General features: G+C 33.5%; 1 protein-coding gene across 1 annotated transcript in view; it reads left to right on the plus strand.

The window, feature by feature from the left end:
- LOC137646020 (zwei Ig domain protein zig-8-like) overlaps positions 1-9,509 on the plus strand; it is a 131,531-nt gene extending 122,022 nt beyond the window's left edge. The window contains exons 7-8 of the mRNA XM_068379150.1: positions 4,331-4,460; positions 6,247-9,509. Of these exons, the coding sequence (XP_068235251.1) occupies positions 4,331-4,460; positions 6,247-6,347 (231 nt within the window). The 3' untranslated portion in view covers positions 6,348-9,509. The remainder of the gene's footprint in view (positions 1-4,330; positions 4,461-6,246) is intronic.
- The last annotated feature ends 7,242 nt before the right edge of the window (positions 9,510-16,751 follow it).

The raw sequence follows: 16,751 nt of genomic DNA on the forward strand, positions 1-16,751 counted from the left end.
AGTATCTTTCTTTTCTTTCCCGTCCCAAATGTCTTCCTTACATCCTCAACAGTAACTGCTACAAACATGATAAGCCTACCCCAACACTTTGAAGTTTTTCATCACATTCAACAGATCTTCATCGTTCTCTATCCATTGAATTAGGACTGTATTCGTGTTCAATAGCATCTCCCTATTTTCATCTTCTATTCCATGATTCATTTCTTCATCAACATTTTTACTGCATCTACCACCATCGAAAATAAATTAATCTCCCCTAATTTCTAATCACATTCCCCTTTCTGATTTTGTTATCAACTATAATTTTTGCATTTATATCATTCTTGGTTATTCTGAGCTTCCTCTTTTATATCTACCCCTATACTCTTCTATCATGAAACTGCACCTTGAAATATTCTATTATTTTCATTTATTTACCAATAATTTCTTAGTCTCATCACTTGATTATATGATTCCCTCTTCCTATCATATTGCATTAACAAACACACCCTGCAGTTCCCACGGTTCCATTATGGAATTTTGAAAACTCTCCCTACAATAAAACTTATTTCACCACTTTCATTAACTATACACCACAATTCATTAACTCTCTCTCTCTCTCTCTCTCTCTCTCTCTCTCTCTCTCTCTCTCTCTCTCTCTCTCTCTCTCTCTCTCTCTCTCTCTCTACTTACATATTCTTCTTACATGTACAATTTCACACACTCCCTATCAATTCACATTACTCTTTCTATCTATCTATCAATACACACAGACGCGCATATATATATATATATATATATATATATATATATATATATATATATATATATATATATATATATATATATATATATATATATATATATATATATACAGTATATGCGTATATATCAAATTTAAAGTTCAAATCATAATCAAACTTTACGTAATTTTGAAATTATGTTAGGATCTTCACCCTTTTCGTTTCAATGAGCTATTAATTTACTCTCGAAATAAGGTTTACTAAATAAGATAAAGTGATAAGTGATGTAAAAATAACTCCATTATTGTTCTTATTGTTGAATAATAATAATAATAATAATAATAATAATAATAATAATAATAATAATAATAATAATAATAATAACAATAATAAAAGTCTCGAAGCACGCAGTGTTTTCACGGCATATACCATCGCCCTGACATTTTCATAACATTTCGTTTATTAGCTTTTCCAGGTTCAGTCATTCTCTCTCCTCTATTTCCATTCTCCATAAAAGAAGTCGAGTCATACATCATACTGTCAGCTGGCTAAATGGCCTTCCCCATATCAGAACGTCCTTTCTTAGGGGCTTTGTTTGTTGGTTTTTGGTATTTTTAGATATTTTCTTTTTCTTTTTACTAAATAAACAAACAATCTGAACAACACATTTCAATTTTGTACAAGTTATGTTTTTACTAAGAGCTATGATTACCAGAGTATCAAATGTACAGTAAGCCTAAGTGGTTGTCCAGCCTATGAATCTAGCTTTCCTAAGTATATTAACTCTTTCACTGCCAATGGTGACTTAGTCAAAATTTAAAAAAGGAAACTATCATTTGAAATCACCCAAATCATATGAAGTTTGTATTAAATGGAAAAATCTTAATGGGAGATTTCTAATAAATAGGAACTAGGTAAGGCTTGTGTTGTCTTGGAAGAATTTCCTACATCATAAGTTTTTCTTAAATCACCACTGACAGTGAAAGAGTTAAATGTGTATAGTCTGTTGCAGCCAGGGATTTTAGTCTTCTGGAATTAATTAACTGCGAGGAGTATTTAAACATTTCTAGTCATGTCTGTTTACGTTTTAGATATCATTTTGCACATTTAGAGAATAATTGTGTGGAAAGTGACAATTTTTAGAGCAGGCTTCTACAGTAAACAGTTCTAACGTAACTGTGTGAAAACCCAGTCCATTTTTACAAACAGAATCTTCACTATTTACCATCATAACAATGGATATAAGGCCAAGAGGAAATCAGCAGTAACATATTATAAATTATAACAAGTATGCCAGATGGTGTACTTACGAGGAAACTTTTAAGCAAGATGTGCAAAAATATTAAACAATAACAGCTATCTCACAAAAATCATTCAAAAGAAGTCAGTAACAAACGCCGTGAAAACAAATAGTGAACACTGTAAGGAGGGTGGAGGAAAAGTGTTGATGCAGATAATAAATCTTTTCAATTCTTGAGGAAAACCAATGATACCAATATTTCAAATATTGATGACACCCCCCCCCCCTCTCCTTGAAAAATGTTGTTAAATAAAAATACAGTTTTTATAAAGAATCCTAAAAGTGGTTTCCTGAAGTAAATTGAACAAACATTGACAATAGTGCAAGGTAAGCCAACACATAGGCTGTTGTCATAATAAGATTCTGGATGTCAGGATAAGCTTAGAAATACTAGGAACTATTGTTTCATAAAATTGCTATTCAAGCTGTTGATATATCGACAAACCAGTCATAAGTGATAACCTGAAAACAAAATTCAGTATTATGTCAATGGACATACCAAATTCAACAGTTCTCTGGTTGAAACGGATTAGAAATTGGTGCTGTCTACATTGGATACACTTGAATATGTCATAATGCTTTTATGAAGTTATTGGCACATTTTGAAGGCTAATGATATCAAAGAACAATGAATGAATGAATGATTTAAAGTTTTCAGGCATCCTGACATCTAAGGTCATTGACGCCGTCAAAGAACAATGCATTAAAACGAACGCTGGAGTTAGAGATGGTTAATTCCATTAAACATCGTGGGAAAATCTAACAGCATCTGGTATCGAAACACTTAACATCTTGATTAGGTACCTAATCAAATGTGATGAAATATCTTGCCTAAACCCTCAAAAATTAATGCTAAGAATAACCTCAAATTATTTTAGTATCTTCGATGTGAATAAAATCCAAGTCTTTTATCAAGCTGGAAGAGCACTAATTCAAGGAATTATTTTAAATAATACTTTCAAAGGTGTGAAAGATTCCGAATTCTTGTGTTCTATCATAAGAAAAATGTCATTTAAATTGCCACTAACTAGCAATGCTGTATAGTCCCACATTTTGAAGGCTTTTATCCTAAGCATGAAATAACTAATACCATGAATTGACTCGTGCAACTTATTTTGGATGTTATATACTTGAATAAACGGATTCACTATAAGGATAGTTAACCTTTACATGTAATTTTTCCCAATAAGCTGTCCAAATAACAAGGAAATTAGTTCAACTGTTCGGCATACCTTTAGATGATGTAATTTCCTCGCTCTTCTATTTCACAAGCCTCTGACACCTTGAGAAAACAATTAGTTTATTGGACCTGAAAAGAAATCATACAAAATGTTATTAGTATCATAAATTGAATTATACATAATCGTACTTTAGACAGTTGCATATTCGATTATTGACCCAATTTTATGAATTGGTTAAGCTGTTGGAAATGTAGTCTAACATTAAAGGAATCTACATATCTTAATATATATATTTCAAATCAGTATTATTACGAGAAAAGCATTCCATAAACTTAGTTACAGTAACAATTACACAACAGTTTTAAATCAATTTGTCACATGTTTGATGTATGACATTCTTGAATACAACAGGTGTTCAGCACATGGTTCAAAACCTCTAACTAGAATCGTTTAGTAAGGCAAAACAAATAAAGGTTACTTTATTATGATATGATGTCAAACATGCTCTTTAGAAATAAATAAACAAAGAGTGCATATTCCCAGCCACATTTACTTGAAATTCTTACGCTGCAGTGCTTAAGAATTCACTTGGATATATGAAGTATCGAATCAAAATTCACTTCATAACGATTAAAAAGATGTCAGAGTATATACTAGATTAAATCAAATACTCAGGCCCAGATGTCTACTTGAAAATCTATGGATCTTGGGAGAAAATCGTTTGATTTCAAGAAAATCAAGCTGGACTATCATCACTTAATCCTAAAATCTAATAGGACTTTGAAGAGGAAACGATAAGGACTAAAATGCTGAAGTGTCACCAGTAGCCCGTTCTGGCAAATTCCTCCATCGGCAAAAATAGAAAACATTTGCACTTCAGTCAACTACAAATAAATGAAAAATCTGCTTCCAGATTTTATGACAATATTTCTCCCGTCAAATTCTTATTGGAGTATTAACATTTTAATTATGTAACAGATTAAATCAATCTACTTCAGCAGAAAGTTTGGTTTATTAACCGTTAGAGCAAAATTTTGCATTTTTTTGTGGTTGCTGTTCTTATTGTCGTGAAGATAACTACTAATAAAATTATTATTATTATTATCATTATATTTCATGGCCTCCAGATCACTGTGGTTCCCCGTTCAGGCGAGAGCGAACTTCAAATCTCGCGAGTTACAAAGGCTGACAGTGGAAACTACACCTGCCAGCCAGCCAATGCCAGACCAGCATCCATTTCCCTCCATGTTATAACGGGTAAGTTGAAGCAATTTGCTCAGTTAATCATGATAAATGATATTACCATTATTAGATGAATTGCAATAACAAACAAACCAGTTGAAAAGGCCCTCCGCTTTCTTGATAGTAAGAGAAAGGCAAGTAAATGAAAATGCTTTGTATGTCCTTGTGAGTGAATGTAGATGACAAAGAGAGGCTTTCATGATGCGAATGAATTGGGTTAATGCAAATTGGAGAATCTTTGTGACAGCAATAGTTCAGAATATAAAAAGAGCAATTAAAAGTTCGAAGAAGGGTAGGGTCTCTGGGCTAATGTGATTATAAGTAAAATGCTACATAATGTTGATGGAGTAATTGAGTGCGTGGTCAAGGGTGTTAAATGTACGTTTAGGTGTGGGAAAGGTTTCATAGAAATTTTCGAAGAATAATTTTCCTGTCGCACGTCTAGAAAGGTGACAAGGATTGTAAAGGTAAAATGTAACTACTATAATATGCTATACATGAATTCTGACTGAAAGTGTTAGACAAATAGGAGAAGGTTAGGTATAACAAGAATATTGTAAGATTAGACTAAGGTTTTGTATCAACAGATTGTTGTGTGAAAAGCTTAAAAGTAAAGATGAAAAATTGTAAGTGGAATAGATGGACCCATAGAACTTATGAGATAATGAAGAGACCACATATTTTGATTACGCATGATCCAAAGGATATACTGAATTAGTGTATTTGTATGTGTGAAAAATTGTATCCGAGACAAAGGTCTATCCAATTTCCTTAACTATTATAAATTATATACGCAAGGAAATTGTGAAAGACAGGATATGCACAATATGTGCATGGTTGTGGGATAAGAAATACCATAAAACGGTTATGACATTATATGTTTACAGAAGATGCAATGTAAATTAGTGATATTGGGAGTAGCTAGCAGCAAGAGAAACTTTAGTGTGAAATTGTTTGTCTGAGGAAAATTAATATGAATCTTAGCAAGAGCCAGGTTGTGATATTAAATACAGGACGGGATGATGGGGTAATAAATGTTGCTTTTAATAGCGAAAGAAGATAGAATAAGGTGGAATTATACATATATTAATTGTAGGGGGAAATGGTAGCTAAGAGAGGAGATATTTCATAACATAAATGAAATTAGGTGGGTAGCAGAGAACACTCCAGGTGGTCTGAAATACTGAAGGAATTTCGAGTTTCTTTAATAACAAAGATGACATAATGAAATGGATTTTTGAGCCAACTATCTCTTCTTTCTTTATTTTTTTTTTTTTTTTTTTTTTTTGTGGAAGTGAGGTCAATGTGTTCAATGTAATCAACAGAAGAAAAGAGTTGAAGCTGCTAACATAACTTGTTGTATACCATAGGTTTCATTAAAAAGTTAGAATTAAAAAAAAGGCTACAAATGGTTAAAAGATGGGTCAAAGCAATTTACAGTAGTTTTGTCATACTAAGAGAATGAAGCCTGATAATTCTGTGAAATGTGGATTATAAGGTTTTTAGGAGGAAAAAAAGAGAACTGAGAAAGTGCTAGCAATAGGGAGATCTTAAGATAGAGGTGGGTGGTGCATTGTGTAGATACATATCAACTGACTGCTGATGACCTTCTGTCTATGTATATGCAGCGACTGATGCTAAGAAATCTTAGACCTAGTTCACTCAATCTGGCTAAAAAGGTAATATTGTTCCATATGACACTAGACCTCACACCATAACCATTATGTTTTAAGTTTTTCAGCTTGAAATATATCTCATGAAGGTGTATCAAACATAACCCTGTTACCTTTCAACCCCACAGGCGAAACCCCGGCTGCCATGCAGCGTGCTAGTGCCACAGAGGTCCAGTACCGCTTTAGCTTGGCGCTCATATCTACAATGGTGGCACTGATCGCCTTGTAGGCTCTACGAGAACGAAAGTGTCAAGTTTCATTTGTAGTTGAAGAGAAGTTACGTGCGCTGGAGATACGAAGGGAGCTCCAGTTCATCGAACTTCTGATTCTAGAATATATCCGGCAAATGGGTTCCCTCTGTCCTTCGGTTTTGGAAGAATAAGGAACAAAAACAAAAGAAAAACAAAATAAAAAGGTGGAGTGATTTAATCGTTATTTAATCGTTACCCTCGGCTTCAAACTCTATTACGGATGAGAGACGAACGTAACGATGATAGATACTACAAATGTGTGAGTAGGAACCGATACCTTGAAAATACGGCGTAATGAGTTTATCAACAACGTAGAATGTTAGAGAGAAGTGTGTTTGCAAGAAAAAATCCTGGATTTCACTGGTGGCTAAAATTCAGCTTGCAAAAACTGTGTGGATATACATAGAATTTAGAACGAAAAAAAGATGTGTTGTATTTATACATTAGTTCCCGGTATGTTTTCTCATAGTGAATCTATGAAACTTAAAAATTTCATTTACGCGAATATAACTGAATAAAAAAATATAATCATTGATAAACTTATAACTCCAGCAGAGGACCGAATAATAGATAACAAACCATGTATACTTTTAAATGAAAAATTTATTAATTGAACACCTTGAGAGTATAGAACAGAAATAATCGTGATCATATAAGATGGTGTTAGTAGCCGTGTTTAATGTTCGTAGAGAATTAAATGCGAGTTGTATAAGCATAAGCAAAGGGAATTTCACGAGTCTATATTGCAAAATAAACATTCTCTCATCATTAAAACATTCGAAGGAAAAACTGGAAAACCCGCACGAAACCGACGAACTAACAATCATCAACGAATATTTTATATTTTTGTCTCGGATTTGCATTTCCTGATGACTGATCCTACAAACAGACCGTTTTGTAATGTTCAATACCAATTATGAAAAGAAAGTTGGCAGACGAACAAACATCTGATGAGATTTAAACATCGCAACATAGTCTCAAGATTTCATTAAGGGTCTCTTTAAGACTAACATAAGTTCCCGATCTTTCTAGGAAGAAATCCAGTTAATAATAGAATTCTATACTTACTCGGCAACCACGCAAATATGAAGTTCCTGGCCTCTATTCTCATTTTTTTTTTTTTTTAGTCTAATACGAAAGAAAGAACACCAATTGAAAATGTTTATAGTTCCCGTTTTCAATGCCACAGTCTTTTTAACAGTTCGGAAAGATGATACGCAAGCGAGATGGCACTTAAGAAAATGTCTCAATATTAACAATCTAGGAGAATAAGTAACTATAGTCCCTTCAGTTCCCTGAACCACTCTCGTCTGCTCTATCACAGTGTTCCTTTATGAAAGTCTAAGTCATTAACAAAAAACAAAAACTGGTGATTACTTATGCGATGTTTGAAAAAATAAATCATAGTTTTGTTTACGATGAAGTGGCGATTCAGTTAAGGTGTTTCCATGTACGAGACTAAGTTACTGAATGGTTTTCTGAAAGAACTGATGGTGTTACAGCTTAAAAGACCAACAACTTCAAAGTTAAGTACCCTACGGATTCTTAGACGACCGCTGAAGAAATGAAATCATTCAGAGCTTATGGTGCATTCCTCTTACTTCATACGCACCTCAAAATTCATTTGATAGCGAGGTGTTGTGACTATTTAAGAAGATCCTTTTGATTCTAGTAAATTAAAATTTTGAGGATATTCATACCACAAGATTTTCCAGTTGAAACGTTAGGAAAACTGACCTAATGTCAGTTTCATGCCCAGATCCGAAGATACCTAGAAAAAGGAAGAACATTGGAACATCACCCTGAAATAAGTGTGACAAGAATGTTAGTTTCACATTATTTCCAACATTCAACATTCAAATAAGTGTGACAAGAATGTACGTTTCACATTATTTCTAACATTCAATATTCGCAGACAATGGATTTTATTCCACGTACAGGATTGCTTTCTCTTCCCTTCTTCAAGAAAAGTGAATATCGAGTTCGTTCATTCTTCTTACAAACAGCTCTTAAAGGCGGACTACAGAGGACCTTGGAATGGATATATCTAAATCAACAAGGATTAATGAACACACTTGGTTGCATATAAATGACAATGCATCACTTGAAATATTACCTTCCCTTCGAGAAGGGATCATGCTAGAAAAACATTAATCCATCAAACGAAAGCCATCATAGACATAGAAGGAGAAATATTTGTAAAAAGGCCCACACGCAAGCCAGCATTGATCAGGTCTGATATATTCCCCCTTTCATTGCATCTCGTTTCGAGGACCGAGTTTAGAAGGGCTAGAAGTTGGAACTGTTTCTATTAAAAGAAGAGAAAAAGATAGAAAGATAGAGAGTGAGAGAAGGCGAGATGTACTATTTATATCTGTAGTGTTGTAAAAAAAAATTAACAAAAAATAATCTAAGTGTTTGTTAATGATGCTCATTCAAAGTAAAACTGTCTTATCTTTATAGATGGTAAAGAAGATGAGATGTTCTCTCTTGTCAGTCTAGCTGAAAGAGGTTACAAATCTCTTTTTCTTTTCTTTTTCATTATTATTTTAAAACTGTTTAGGCCTATTCGGATAGACATTATCCATTCGCCTCAGAAAGCAATTAAAAGACATTCGCTCGTGAGAAAGAGCGAATGAGAAAATAAATGCTATTTTTATTAACTGTGCGTCTACTTTGTAAAGGTCACCTTATTCCTCATGTACATATTAACGGAAAGAGAGAGAGAGAGAGAGAGAGAGAGAGAGAGAGAGAGAGAGAGAGAGAGAGAGAGAGAGAGAGAGAGAGTGCTGACCTAGAATAATGTTTATTGAACCTTTATGGGTTCACTTGAAAAGTTTGAGGTCAGAAAACCAGAATAAATAAATGCAGTAGGTTGAAAACTGTTTGACCTTTATGCATAGTGAGGGAAAATTATTTCAGAAATTACTACAAACTTATAAATTCAAACCCTAAAAGGTCCAACCTTTTGACCTTCCAGTAAATAGTTGAATATAATGTAAGAAAGAGACCAACTTAAAAGTTTAGAGATTTTATTATTGGAAAGGCCAAAAGGTCAAACCTTGCGACCTTCCAGTAAATCGTTGGAGTTATTTAATGAAAGAGAACCTTAGCTAAAAATATTTGACTCGAAATTTATAGAGTTAAAATTTACATTCCAAGAAAAGCCATTCGAATATTCTCCAGAAATTAGACGCTAACGAGTTTTTTTTAATATATTTGTATATATATATATATATATATATATATATATATATATATATATATATATATATGTATATATATATATATATATATATATATATATATATATATATATATATATGTATATACATATATATATATATATATATATATATATATATATATATATATATATATATATACATATATATATATATATATATATATATATATATATATATATATATATATATATGTATGTATAATTTATATATATATATATATATATATATATATATATATATATATATATATATATTATACATATATATATATATATATATGTATATTATATATATACTGTATATATATATATATATATATATATATATATATATATATATATATTATATATATATAATCTATATATACATATATATATTTATCACATATGTATATATATATATATATATATATATATATATATATATATATATATATATATATATATATATTTATATATATATATATATAATCTATATATATATATACATATATATAGTTAACATATAGTATGTTAACTATTTGGAATGAAGATGAAAATAAAATAGTTTTTGAGTCTATTTTCAAGAGGATGTTGTAGACCTCTTATTTTGACTTTCCAAAAACACTTGGGCGCGAAATCCCCTTCGGGCCAGCGAATCTCAGACCCATCGGCCTAGGGTGACACAAAATATTTGTTACTTGTTAGATGTTCTATCTATCATCCGCCTGAATTAAAGAGTAGATCTATATAAATATATATGTATCCTGTTTTATCCTCTCAAATGTGACTATTTTCTGTTATCATCTATTTTTCATTACCTTTTTTGTCATTCCAAAAACTGCCAGTCAATATTTATAAATATGTCCAACAAGATTGTGTATCGTAGTATATTTTTAAGAAGTCGTGAAGGAGAAGAAGCAGAATTTACTGAGTTTCGTAGATCGCTTCTATCAAAAAAAAATATATATCCATTGATTTTTCTATTTGTCAATTTTCATTTACATTTCCGTTGAAATTTATGTCTATTAGGATTCTTAGAGAAGCTACAACATTGTAAAATAAACCTTGTATACTAATGTCCGTATTTGTATGAGGAAATAAATATATTTTCAAATAAAAATTGTTAGTTTCATTTATCATCTTGGGTAACTCTGTTTTTCTCTACCAGATACATAAATTCTATCTGCTCATTCTAATAAAAAATGACCAAAGTTTTATGGATTCCAGGAATGTTTTTTTGAGTATTTCCAAAAATTCTTTCTCATGCCTCATGACTCATTGCATTTGACACCAGATACCTGATTTTTTGGAATATTTTAATCACTGACGTTTGGGAGTGGGATACGGATAACTGTCCCGTTAGTGTGTAATGAAAAGCCAAAAAAACATGAGCAAAGTTGTTTGCTATTCATTGAAGGGGTTGCAGTGGCCGATGTGGTAACGTCCCTGACTGGTGAACGGCAGACTGAGGTTCGAGTCCTGCTTAAACTTGTTAGTTTGTTTTGGGCGCTGAAACCTCACCATCACTGTGAGCTAAGGATGGGGGGTTTGGGGGAGCCTATAAGTCTATCTGCTGAGTAATCAGCAGCCATTGCCTGGCCCTCCTTGGTCCTAGCTTGGGTGGAGAGGGGGCTTGGGTGGAGAGGGGGCTTGGGCGCTGATCATATGGCCTACATACATGGTCAGTCTCTAGGGCTTGATAAGGAAATGTCACTTTCCCTTGCCTCTGCCATTCCTGAGTCGCCTTTAAACTGCTATTGTACTGAGCATCTTGATTTTATAGTTGTTGATGATGATGAAATTCTGTTGCTTCTACTTTCTTTACCAATAAATTATCCTCCATTCTTCTGTTTTTAAATTCTTATTTTTAAAGTCGGATTTTCTTATCAATCGTTATTTTTTTTTTTTTTTCATTCTGTTGGTCGTTGAATTCGCCGTCTCCTAAAAGTCATAGATGTCAGGAGTATGTAGGCGTGTTTTTTCTCGAAGGTGACGAACATATTACAATTAAAATTAAAACAATTAAATCATCACAGTAATGGTCATCTTACTTCAACTGATATCAGAATAATAATGTGATACTTGAACTGGCTTTTATCACAAGGCAGAAAATAGTTATCACCAGCCATATTTAATAATATTTCCTTCCGCTTCATTCGAATTACGAAGCTCACGAATTCTTTATAAACAAAAATTTCGATGAATCAAAATACGGAGACAATCCGAGTCCAGTAAAATCCTATAAAGATACACAACTTAATCTATTTGTTCCAAGTATTTTGAGTTAGTCGGCAATTTGCTGTATTTATTTCATGAATTTCAGTGGATTCCTGAACTTTAATATTCAACGTAAAACTGAAATTCGAATTAATTTGGATTTGTTCCAAATAAAATATGAATGGTTTATTGTGACTTCCAATAACATACGATTCATATATACAGTAGATATCAACAATTCTCTCTCTCTCTCTCTCTCTCTCTCTCTCTCTCTCTCTCTCTCTCTCTCTCTCTCTCTCTCTCCCAAGACTTCAAGGATTGACTTTTCAAAAAGGTTTCTGACCTCGTATATCAATAACTCTCTCTCTCTCTCCTCTCTCTCTCTCTCTCTCTCTCTCTCTCTCTCTCTCTCTCTCTCTCTCTCTCTCTCTCTCTCTCTCTCTCTCTCTCTCTCCTGAAGAACAGAAGAATTGAAGAATTGCTTCTAAAGAAAGTTTCTGACGTCTTGTATGGAATAAAAAATGTGTCATGTCAGCCAAAACAGCGGCTAGCCTTTAAAAGTCCTTGAATTTGTAATGTCTTGGAATTGCTGCTGGACTATGCGATATACGTTTAGATCAACCATTACCAGGTGACTTTGTGAAACAAAATATATTCATTTTAACCTAAACTTAAAAAAAAAAAAAAAAAAAAAAAAAAAAAAAAAAAAAAAAAAAAAAAAAAAAAAAAATTAATCGTAAACTCTCCGTTAAATATACTGTTCTCTGTCGTATTTCAGTAAAATACAGACGACTGTAATTTCACCCTACTTTGTTATTAGCTTTTACGGGTTGGTGATCGTAATATCACTCCTTTACGTCAATGTGTCCGTTTTTAAAACGGCAAAAACACTGGAATAAAGGTTTTCAGACATTCGGCATTTTTTATTGCAAATTTTTAAGTGTATGGTAAATAAAAACGAAATATAATCACTGAAATTGAGCATTGTTAAAAAAGTAACAGAGATATTACTGTTCGAATATTTAGTGTAAATTAGTACTATGTTTAAATGCGTGTTATTAATTATAGTTATTGGTGATAGCAGCAGTGGGAAAAAAGACGTGACTTCGTCTTAAAAGCTTCTAAAGAGTACAATGTCCAAATACTGAAATTAGGGAAAACAAACTTTCGTCCATTCAACGAGAATATAAAGCTCGAGAAACAACCAAAAATTGCAGTAGAAAACGAAGAATGTCACTGGAAAGTTATTGCAACACATTAAAAGATTTTGCGGACGAAATAAATCTTACAAAATCACACGTTCGATATAATTCAGGTTTAATTCACAGCACATATCCAGACATTTCGTCGTCATGGACATTTCAAATCGATTGTAAAGAACATAACTCACTTTCAGTATAGATTTAACTATGCAGACTTTTGCAATCTATCCGCAAATTGTATACTCATAATGTTTGAGAGCCAAATTGCTCATACTTACACAAGTCTCCTACGGAATATAATCTAAAGAGCCGCCGTTTAAGACCTTCTTAACGCCAGGGTTTATCCAGACTACAGGAAAACATTTCAAGGCGACAATGTCATCGAAGACATAACCTAGGTTGACAAAAAAAATAACTTTGGAGAACACGAAAGAAAATTGAATCACTCAAAAATTTGTGTTACATTGAATGTCTGCAAAGATCAGGGCAGAGGTTCTCTACGGGGAGGGGGGGGGATACACCCAAAGAAGAGAATTTCAGGTTTTCAATGGGAAAACTGGGACCACAGAAAGTAAACTCAAACTGTTAGAATGTTGACTTCTATTGCCTTTAAAATTCCCAGGGAGCACCATGAAAATAATCCATTTAAAACTGTAAATGTATATGTACTCAGGATTTTTTGCATTATATGCATATTTTCTTTATGCAGACAGTCTTGAAAAGAAAGGGGGCTGAAATGAAAATCTGACATGTAGCGAAAGGGGTGCATGGGGCAAACATGATTGAGAACCATTGGCCTAGAGAATGTTTTTCATCGTTGCCTGTAAATTGGAGCAAAAGCACATTCATTATCCGGGGCTGTCGCCGATATTGATTCCTCTTTGCTCACTGACATTTCACAGATTAAATCATTTAGCGCTGACTTGCCGTTTCTGTAACAGTGGAGGCTTTGTACAATGTTTACAGCATTTCGTTAAATCTTCCTCTGGTGGTAGGTCAGGTACCCAAATATATTTTTGACCTTCATAAGTCACAGGTACGTTGAATACATGTTTACGACGGCGTTTACGTTATGTAGTGTGGGCTGACCAAACCCGCCCCTCGCCCCCTTATCTGATGCATCTTTCAAACCAGCTTTTGCAAGAACTGACTAATGGAACAGATAATTCGGAATTCCTTTCAAATACGGTTAGGATGCCTCGTGTTCAGTACAGCCGACGCTCGCTTGTTTTTTAATTATTCGCGTCACTACCACATGATTAAGATATGTTTGTTATTGACCAAAATCTAGATCTTTATTAAAACCGAATATTAGATAGTCCTAAAAAACTTGGAAAACCGAAGCAGTTTTCCAGATGAAATGTAACCATCGATGGCCGTAATGGAAGCGAATAATAATACTGGGTATGGCAGATGTTTTGGTATCCAATATCAGTTGTAAAGGAGTACCAGCTACTAAATTTCTGCAAATTTTATTGCACATTTAAAGGTTTAAAGGCCACTCATTAATGACAGAGCAAGAGACAGTGACATTGCCCTATCAAGCAGAACAATAATCTAAAGTGTGTCCACTCAAACACAAACACACACACGTACACACACATACACACACACACACACACACACACACATATATATATATATATATATATATATATATATATATATATATATATATATATATATATATATATACATACATACATACATACATACATACATACATACATACAGGCTGTGAGCAAATCATAAATGAGGCTACCCACAGGTCTGGTAATTGCTTGGACCTCGTATACACTGACTCCCCTGGCGTTATAACTAGTAAGGTTGGTTCTCCAGTCGGGACATCTGATCATGCTTTAATTTCATTAGTAGTGAAGACTGAGCAGCCTGTCCCTGATATATCATACTATTGTAAAATTTATATGAAATCCAAAGCAGACTGGAACGGGATTTTGCATTATCTGTTGTGCTTGAATTGGTCACAATTATATACTAGTGCAGATCCTGTTGTCCCTTTGAATGAGAATATAGTCAACATAATTCATAGGCGTATCCCTTCTCGTATGCTAAGGTACCGAGTGAAGGACAAACCGTGGTTCAATGATGATTGTAGACGTGCTTATTTGGAGAAGCAGGAGGCCTATCACCTTTGGAAGGGTAACAGATAAGATTTGACCTGGAATAACTATATTCAGCAACGAGCTTTTGCTCAGAGAGTTTATGCCTCAACTGAAAAGGAGTACAATTTAACCATAAAAGAAACCCTTCCTGGTACAACTCAGGAACATAAATGATGGTCTACCCTTAAATCTGCACTCTTTGGTGTAGATGCAACAGTTCCACCTTTACTTAAACCAGATGGCTCAGTCACTCACTGTCCAAAGGAAAAGGCAACCCTTTTGGCTGATGTTTTTGACAGTAAACAGAGTAATGAAAAACTTGAACTTCCTCATTCATGTTTTCCTGAGGCTAAACTAACTAGTTCAGCTTTTCGATCTCGTGAAATTAAAGCTTTTTTTGATGGACCTTGATGCTTATGGAGGTGTAGACCCAAATGGTATTTTTCCATTGTTTTTTTTTTTTTTTTATAAAGACAGCAGATTTCTTAGCTCCAAAGCTATCTGTTATTTTGCGCAAGTTAGCAAGAAGAGGAACTTTTAGCACTTGTTGGAGGATTGGTAATGTTACTCCTCTATGTAAATGTGTTTGTGGTAGCTCAAGTCCCACTGATTACCGCCCAATTTCCATAACTCCCATATTATCTAAAAATTTTAAGCGTCTTCTGGCAAAACGTCCTAATAGGTTTGCTGAAGGTAATCATCTATTCCCTAGTTTGCCATTTGGTTTTCGTAAAGGCCTTGGAGCATGTGATGCCCTTCTTACAATCTCCAATGCTGTGCAGAAATCCCTTGATTGTGGCCAGGAAGGTCGTATGATTGGCCTTGATTTTAGTGCTGCCCTTATTTTCATACTCAAACAGTTGGGAGTGGGTGGGTCGTTTCTTAGCATTATTGTTGATTTTTTAAGTAATAGATCTCAAAGTGTTGTTGTTGATAGGCACCATAGTGAGTATAGGAATGTGATATCCGGTGTTCCACAGGGTATTGGCCCCTTACTTTTCATACTATATACTCATGACATGTAGTTTGGCCTAGAAAACAAGCTTGTTGCATATGTAGATGATGCTACTTTCTTTGCATCAATTCCATCCCCTGAATCTAGATCTGCGGTTGGTGAATCCCTTAATAGAGATTTAGCTAAAATTAGTGTATGGTGCAAATTATGGGGTATGAAGTTGAATCCTTATAAAACTCAAAGTATGATTGTAAGAAGGTCAAGGACGGTGGCTCCTCAACATCCGGATCTCAGTATTGATAATGTTTCTTTAAATTTGTATGACACTTAAAATTTTAGGTGTGATTCTCGAAAGCAAATTTACTTTTGAGAAACACATTAAGTCTGTTTCTTCTTTAATTGCACAAAAAAAATGGCTTATTGAGAAATTCATTAAGATTTTCGGTGATCAATCTATTCTGAAGAAGTGTTTTAATTTTTTTCATTCTACCTTGTTTTGAGTATTGTTCTCCTGTCTGGTCTTCAGCTGCTGATTCTCAACCTAATTTGTTGGACAGAAACTTACGGTCTATTAAATTTCTTATTCCTGATCTAGATATTAATCTTTGGCACCGTGGTTCAATTAGTTCATTATGCATGTTGCATAAGATTTTTCA

The sequence above is a fragment of the Palaemon carinicauda genome, chromosome 8, assembly GCF_036898095.1.
Source record: "Palaemon carinicauda isolate YSFRI2023 chromosome 8, ASM3689809v2, whole genome shotgun sequence".
NCBI classification, from domain to species: domain Eukaryota; kingdom Metazoa; phylum Arthropoda; class Malacostraca; order Decapoda; family Palaemonidae; genus Palaemon; species Palaemon carinicauda.